Source organism: Alosa sapidissima, chromosome 8 (genome assembly GCF_018492685.1).
Source record: "Alosa sapidissima isolate fAloSap1 chromosome 8, fAloSap1.pri, whole genome shotgun sequence".
In the NCBI taxonomy this organism is placed as follows: domain Eukaryota; kingdom Metazoa; phylum Chordata; class Actinopteri; order Clupeiformes; family Clupeidae; genus Alosa; species Alosa sapidissima.
The window spans coordinates 8232936-8241568 of record NC_055964.1 but is presented as its reverse complement, the minus strand read 5'-3'; the positions used below and the strand labels follow the sequence as shown (position 1 = coordinate 8241568).

Sequence of the window (8633 nt, the reverse complement as noted above, 5' to 3'; positions counted from 1 at the left end):
TTCACTCCTTTTACTTATTAAATGTCATCATTATTCTAACATAAATTTTAGCTTGTTGCATCCATCTACCTCCAGTAGTCTTATCTAGAAACTTCTGATTCTGGTCCAAGTAACTAGACATAACCTAGAATATAATAAATTGAGCCGAGTGCTACAGTATACTCACTTGCCTGCTCCTGTGAGCAAACACCATTTGCAGTATGTCTTATATGTATGAGTATGCAGTATACGCACTGTGCACATGCAGAGTGAGGATGACCCACTGCCCATTTTGGTCCAAATGTATCTTTGTGTCTTTGATGAAGTTGGAGATTGATCGTGATGAACTTTTCTCACTCATTATTTTTAATGAACAAAACCGTCTCATAATGTTAAATGCATCTTCCTCCCTTCTTTCAAATGGTGCAACCCCCAATTAAACGAGCAAATTCCAGGAATATGCCAAGGCATTCAGTCATGTGGCCTTTAGGGAGGTTGAGTTTGGGGTTTGACAAAGCAGGAAGAAAATAGGGTGCAAGAGGACAGAAAGGAGAGAGAGAGAGGTAGATAGGATAGACAGAGAGAGAGAGAGAGAGAGCGTGCATGGCCTAGATTTGAACACAGCTGTATGAACTGGAAGAGTGCATGGGAAGTGGGGTCCTGGCTGTCCTCTGGTGCTGTGATACAAAAGCAGAGTGTGGCCTACCCCGGGGGTTTTGGCTGACGCTTTGTTCAAACCCTCCTGAGGGGATACCAGCATCACCGGCCATCAATTATTTAAGAGCTTGTGTTCACGCTCATACAGTCACGCATGCATGCACAGACACACACACACACACACACACTTACATGTGGCCATACACCTCACCAACAAACGGTGCGGGAATGAAGTGTGTGGGTAGAGTTGGATGTGTGTGTGTGTGTGTGTGTGTTGGGAAAAGGGGGTTGATGCTATGTCTCTGCCCATGTGCACACATGTTGACATGAGAAAGGGGGATGATAAACTGCATTAGCCATGGTGTTAGGGAGACAGCTGGAGATGGAACCGTACGAGGGGCTCTGGAGAAGCCAGTCAAAAGGCAGTAAATGTCATCCAGCTCTATCGCTCATCCACACCCCCTTAATCCCTCTAGGAGGATTATCTTCTGAAACACCTGGAAAGACGTTTTGAGTTATATTCTTATCTTGATCATTTGATCTTTTTGTGTGTTCTGGTCTTTTCTTATTTGACACACATTTGAACCAATGATTGTGCATATCGTGTGTGTTGGCTGTTTGCCTTCTGTCTTTCTTTCAATGTGTGTGTGTGACAAAGGAAAACAAAGACACAAAACACTGTTTCATTTTAAAGGAGGAACGTTTTACTGGAAAAAGCCTTTAAAAACATTATCCACTGTCAGAACCCAACACAGTAGAGTGTAAAACATCAAACTGGAGATGGTGTAAGTAACATTACAGACTAGTTACAGCAAATTGTCATCTTAAGTACATGTTTGTCTAACACAACAACACGGCTTGCAATAACAGTAATCTACCCAGATGTTTACTTGTCATTTCAAAAACTTACCAAGGAAATATTCATTTCCAGAACTAATACTGTGTATCAGAGTTAGCCACAAAAATCTTCCAATATAACTTCAAAACGTCAACACTAGTGACTTGTAAAAGCTCTCTCTATATTGTAGAATGCTATGTAAAGTACCATTAACTGCTACATAAATGTGTTGCGATGCATTATTCAACACGCTGGGCTTTGCACTCTGTTAAAGTGAGATGTTGCACATACCGCTGAGTGAACGAGTGGAGCGGATTGTGCGAAAGCACAATCATTTCCCTCCGTGAGTGGACCACGGGCAGAGAGAGGCTATCAGGGCTCTCCGTACAATCACTGCAGCTTCAATCAATCCTCATAAAATCCAATCGCAGCCTGTCGTTAAACATGATTCCACTCTCTCGCGGGGCAACAGGCACAAAGACGCGTTTTTTGACACAATAATTTGTAATTTCACATGGCTGGAAACTACAACCACAAAAAAATATTTTATTGTATTATTTTTCAGGGTGTGTTTTCTCGGAGAGATCCTGATGAAAATGGCCCCTATTCCTATTCGGCTCATGATGCTGATGAGTGCTCCCAGTAGATGGAGAGGGCCCATTAGGTCTGAAACTGGACTGACCATGTTATTTGTGAGACTTCAGTTCCAAGATGTAGCTGAACTATTACAGGATAGAGCTCCAGTGAGTCCACACCTAGATGACACTCAGGGCCAGATGTACGTACATTTGCGAACGTAGCGTTATCAGCGCCATGGACACACCGCAGATTGCGAACGCTGTCAGACTCAAGTTTCCGTCGTATTTATCAATCGTTCTCTAAATAGCGATTCTGTTGTCTTTGAAATGTTCTCTTATTGACGCATTGAACTGCAATTTGGATTAACACCTGCTTTTACAAGGCGGAAGTATTTAGGCGCAGAATAGACGTGAGCTGTCAGGAGCAGTCTTTGTACATACCGCGGAATACATAACTAGGCGCTCTTTACTTGACAATCGCAATCTGCCACTTTCAGCTCCCGTGACAGGCAGTTTGCGCTTTTACATCATTGCAGCCTGTTTGTACATACCTCGCAATGATTTTACACGCACATTGCGAAACAAATACGCCTGAAATGGGCGCAAAAGCGTTAGTACATCTGGCCCTCAGCACCTTGAAATAAGATAGTGGCTTTCCTTCAAGTACTGGTCTGGAGTAGGCTTTAAAGCTCATGGCGAAATTGGTTCTGGCTGAAACTTTGAAAGAGTTTCTTCTACAGGAACTGAACTGGGACTCTAATAATAGGGTTCTTCTTCAGGAATCAGTTTAAAGCCATTCTATACAAATGCATAAATTAAGAAGGGCAGAAATAAGATACTCTTAGCTGCACCACTATGAGCTTGTATTATCTGGAGTTAGTAAAACAACACAGTTAAACTCACATTGTGTCTGTCATCACTGCTGATTATTAAATGGTTGGTGGGATTGTACACACCGGGGAGCATATTCATCAAATCATCATGATTCTATTAACACACCAAGCAGTGTTACATGCTCTGCTTAGTGCTTACCAAAAAGCATCCTCATTTGCATGGGCTCAGAGAAGAAGAAAAAAAAGCTTTTGTTTTTCTGTGCAACATTCCCACTAGTTTCCTGATTGCAAAGCCTGTTGTGTTGTTGAGTGATGAATAATACAAGCATCCAAAGTTCTCATTTACAAAAAGGCAAAAGTGGCCCAGTTACAGTATAGATCGAGTCACAAGGTCTATTGCTACAGGGAAAAGGAGGGCTTTTCAAGGTGCCTTTAACATAGACTGTTGAGTCGAAGGTGAGTTGAAAAGGGTTGGAGGACTCATATTCCCTTCAATAGATGCTCATAGAGCTGCTGAAATAGCATGCAAGACAGCAATGATAACATGGTCAAGTGCCGACAATGACAATGAACCTGTAAACCGTTTTATAATGTGTATATAAATGATTTCCCCGGGGTTTTCCTGTGACCCTTTCACACTAGTGGCAGCATGGCATTTGTACAGTGGCGCATCCCCGTGGCGACACCACGCTGACACACACACAGCACGCTGCAAACCAAACCCAACCAGTTCGAGGCGGCTAGGTCATGGGCATTATTGCAGAAGAAAATGAGTGATAGAAACACACACACACACACACACTATGCGGCAACGCTGTGTACAGATGGCTCGTTAATTCCTCTAGCTCACACTGGGCCTGATCCCGCAGGACCCCCACCCAATCCCCCCTCCACACCCCCCCCCCCCCCCCCAACCCCTCCATCCCACACCCTTCCCGAGTGTCATCATCATCACTTCACCCAGCAGTGTTTGGCTCGCCATCTTGGCATTCCCAAACTCAGTCCCCACCACCAGTGATTCACAACCACACACACATCACTCCAGATTACATGAGCTTTACAGCCAAACATTAATAAATGACTGAATACATTACAATATCTTCTGTTTTTTTAAAGTATGCCAATGGACTTCACGCTGAGGTAATATAATGTGCGTGAAGCAACATGCAATGTTTACATCTTTAGAATTATCCAGCTATATTCTATCATTTGAAGAGCATCATGATATATAACACAATGTTTTTAAAATGTTTTACAATGTTACAGCTGTTTATGTAGAGTAAGACACATTGTCAGTCTGGTGTACAAAATGGTCACAGATAGTCGAGAATGAACATTGAGTTTCCTCACATTCATTGACCCACTCACCTCTGTGACTGCAATGTTATGAGCCCTAACAAACAAACAAACAAACACTGTAAAAATCAAATGGACCACCCTCCTCGACAAACAAACATACAAACAGTAAGTCATCCCAAGCGCACGGTGATCTCACGCGGCATGTGCAGGAAAGCGTGTATGGGAGCTGTCCATATTGCTCTGCTGCTGACTAAACCAACATGGAGCCTGGCTGCTGTAGTCACAGCAAACAAGCATGTCACGGTTGGTGAGCAAAATACTGCACATTCACAGACTAGTACAGCGATATGTTTCTAAACATCCACACGTTCTTTTATATTACTGTCTGTTATTCTAAAGTTTCTGATGATCTAACTAAAGACCACACATTTTTGAAACAACAACGATCACCTACTGTACCTCTCATTAACTTGTCAGTAAAATCTATTGGTTTCAATTATTATGTCCCCAAGTTTTCCATATAACAACTTTATGTCCATCTGTGGCCTTAAATGTAAAAATGTATTATGTATAACAAATACTATGTAGATCAAGTACATATGATATTAAGGAAAAATATAGGAACTTCTATGTTAGTACATCACAATACAACTTAACAGGAGGTCACTGTTCATCACTTCACAGTCTGAATTGGGTTTGAGTAGCTGAAAGCAGCCGTCGCTAAGAAAGTTCTAAGAAAACCGTTCAGCACTGAGGCTGACCACTATTTAATAGGGAGAGCACAACAGCCGGGAATAAAAGTGGCTCTTGCTGTCTCTCTCAAAGCTAAGAACATGGCGGAGACACAACACATGCTGACGTTTCACACAAAAACTAACTTTAGAAATCTAAAAACACACTTGTTCTTACTCTCTATCAGTCTCTCACAGACACACACACACATGCCAAAGCACGTGTGTGTCAATGATAATTTCCATGACTCCTGCCACCCCAACATCTACCTTCCACAGCCTGAAGAAGCTCAAATGTCCTGATATACAGAAGTGCTGACGTCCTGCTGAGCTTTCTGAAAACTCAGTGCAGCACACTTGATGCGACGCTTGGCCCCCGTCTGGCCAAGATGCTGACGTGTGGCCGGCCATGGAGGCGCTAAGGAGGTCAGCGAAAGCTTAAGAACCTGAGATAGATCTCCCCTAACAGTCTCCACACACACAAAACACCACACGAGTACAGTCAGTAAAGATGTGCAATATAACATGAATATTCTTTATATTCTGAGTATATGACTTAACCGTTTCATATATACGTTTAAATATATATATATATATATATATATATATATATATATATATATATATATATATATGTATTTATATATATATGTATATATGTATCGATATCTATATAGCCTAAAATGTCTCTATGGGATATATATGTGTAGAAACATGAAATATTGGCTTTGGCTTTTCTTCCTGGTGAAAAGCATGTAGATAAATATATCTTAATCTTATGGAAGAGACTCTGAGAACAGATGCCTTCTCGGCCACTGCAAGTCCTCACCTAAATGGTACACAGACTTTCAGTACAGACGTTACTGTGTCCTTTCTCCCTCTAAGTCAATACGAGAAGAGGTCAAGCACCCCCTTTTAGTTCCTACATTTCTTTCCTTCTAGCAGTATGCTGCCAAGTATGGTGCCTTTCCTCGACTTTTCTTCATAATCTTTCTCCATCGTGTCTACAGCCCCACACAGCTCTGACAGGTGATAGATGCTGAGGCTTATCTTTCTCCCTTTGTAGTCTCCTCTCGTATCCTCCCTCCTCACATCAGCTACTTCATAGGCTTGTAGTTGAGAGTAAAAATGGAATTAAAAGGGGGGAGGAAACAGCACCTTTTAAGAATCCCTCTTTTCTAATACCCATCCATTTCTCCGTCTGGCTGTCTCTGCCCCTGTCTTGTCCTCTGTCCCATCTTAAGAGGTCAGAGGTCAACAGGCTAACTGCAGAGCGCTCGTCCAGCTGGCTGTCCCGGTCACCATCAAGACTTCTGGCCGGCCCTGGCCATGGTAGGAAATGTCATCACCACCACCAAAAGGGCTCTTCAAAAAAATGACACGACGAGCTGCCTCGTCAATGAAAGCTCTCTCCGCCTCAAAGCCAGGCGCATCACAAAAGGTCATCGTAGTCGAGGAGCTTGGAATGCTGACGGGACTTCCACAGACGGAAGAGGCGGAAGTCAAAGTACGTCTCGATCATCTCCTTACCTGTAGGGAGGGAGGATGCTTTCACTTTACTTTTCTGCACTTCAAAAAGAAAGAATACCAAGTAGGTCTACTTCTCATTTAAGTGCATGTTAATACAGTACATACTAGATTGGATACACTATCAATGACTCTACTTTGAAGGCTTAGCTTGGAAGGTCCCACACGTGCCCAAAAATAAATGTTACCCCACAATATAAATTTATTTAAACACTTTATTCTAAAAGCAAATAAAAAAAATATATGATAAATAAAAAAATTATATCAACATATAATCAAACAAATATACTGTACTGATTGATATATTAAATAACATTATAAAATACACACTGGCTAAGAAATTTCAATGAAGTGTGGCTGCAAAGTGTAAGGGTGGGCTTGACACACAGTCAATGGTTATTGACAGTGAATGTAACTGAGGGATGCTGATACTAATAAGAGGGAGGTGTATGTGTGTGTGTGTGTGTGTGTGTGTGTGTGGGGGGGGGGGTTCAATCAATCTCCTGAGAGGACAAAATAGCTAGGAACTATAATGAGATTTTAATTGTGGAATAATGACTGCTAAATCAATAAAGCCACCGGGAGGACAGGTTCAATGTCCAATGTTCAATCTCTCCATTCTCACTCAACTGCAACTTGCACATGTGCAGAGTGTGTGCATGTGTGCCTGTTGGATCTACAAATGTTAAGTTTACAATAGAGAGTGTAAGTTTACATTTAACGGTGTATTAAAGAGTGTGTGTGTTTGTTTGTTTGTGTTTGTTTGTTTGTGTGTGTGTGTGTGTGTGTGTGTGTGTGTGTGTGTGTGTGTCTTTGTGGGTCTGCATGTAGGTGTGTGTGTGTTTCTTTCTTACCCTGTGCCGACAGCTCCAGTGGTGACTTAAACTCAATGGCATATGGCCTCATCAGTTTCTTCAGGTTATGGAAAAGCTGTTGAAGACAGAGAACCTTAGAAGACTTCTACATATGACTTTCCACATGCTCATCATCATCATCATCTTCATCATCATCATCACCACCATCACTGAATAATAAAGTTGGCTACTGACGCCCAGTAAGAAACACCAACTTTTCTTCAAATGTGATGTGCTAAGCTAATCCAGACACAAGCACTTTCTATATCAAAACACTTTAGATGTTCCACTTCATTAACCTCTTTTGCCAGAGGTTGTTTGAGAATCTTGTCCTGACCCAGTTTAGCATGAAATAGCTCCCTGCAGCAGACTGGGACACTGTTAGACACAGTAATGTCAAGTTCCCACTGTCCTAGCCCAAGCAGACATCAGTAGCGAGTGAGTGGTGCTGCCTGCAGTGCGCTCCCTCTCCACAAGTCAGCTCACACGCCCTGTCAGCACTAGCTTCTCACCCAGTGCAGCGAGGACACATCTCCTGCGTCAGCCAAGCCCAGAGCAAAGTAATGCGTGGGTGTTAATCTGTGTGCAGCTGTGTGTGTGTGTGTGTGTGTGTGTGTTTGTGTGTGTGGAAGGGGTTGAGCAGGGTGTTTTGACTTTTTAGATATATATTTATTTTGCCCAGTGATGGACAGGAGCTGAAATATCTGAGGGCATTGCCCAAACACCAGGCCGCAGTTGTCAGAGCATGTTACCTCTCCTCTTCTCTCCCTCTTTTCTCTCTCTCTCTTTCTCCCTCCTTTCCTTCACCTCCCCCTTCTTTCTCTCTGTATATATCTCTCTCTCTCTTCATTCTCACTCAACTGCAAACCACTAGGGACCCTGCTGCACCCAATGACTCCACACTTCCAGGAACCTGGCCTTCACCACCACCACCCCCCCCCCCCCCTCCCCTTGCTTTGCCATTAACACCTCAGCATGCTCCAGCAAGCCCAAGCATGACTAATCAATACCTGAGCGCTCCTGGGGGCGAGAATACCGATCGCTGACTGAAGGCGTTTCACCTGCACTGCCAGGTAAGATAAACACACCATCAGACCCTCCAGTGAGAGATGAAAACTGACAACTGTCTCATTACATGAAGACCTCTATTTCCCCTCGGGCTCTTCATCCACTGGCACTGACCATGCGCTTGGCTAACAGACTGACACTGAGGGCCTACTGACCATGGGCATGGCTAACAGACTGACACTGAGGGCCTACTGACCATGTGCATGGTTAACAGACTGACACTGAGGGCCTACTGACCATGTGCATGGCTAATCAAGTGGTGCACTGAG

The 8633-nt window shown here is 43.1% G+C and overlaps 1 protein-coding gene across 3 annotated transcripts in view; it reads right to left on the bottom strand.

The window, feature by feature from the left end:
• Nucleotides 1-5599: 5599 nt before the first annotated feature.
• The window catches only part of nsmfb (NMDA receptor synaptonuclear signaling and neuronal migration factor b), a 29748-nt gene continuing 26714 nt past the window's right edge, over nucleotides 5600-8633 (bottom strand). For all 3 annotated transcript variants that reach the window (XM_042101234.1, XM_042101236.1, XM_042101235.1), the window contains 2 exons: nucleotides 7297-7372; nucleotides 5600-6445 (listed from right to left, as the gene is read on the bottom strand). In XM_042101234.1, coding sequence (XP_041957168.1) covers nucleotides 6348-6445; nucleotides 7297-7372 — 174 coding nt within the window. In that variant the 3' untranslated portion in view covers nucleotides 5600-6347. The remainder of the gene's footprint in view (nucleotides 6446-7296; nucleotides 7373-8633) is intronic.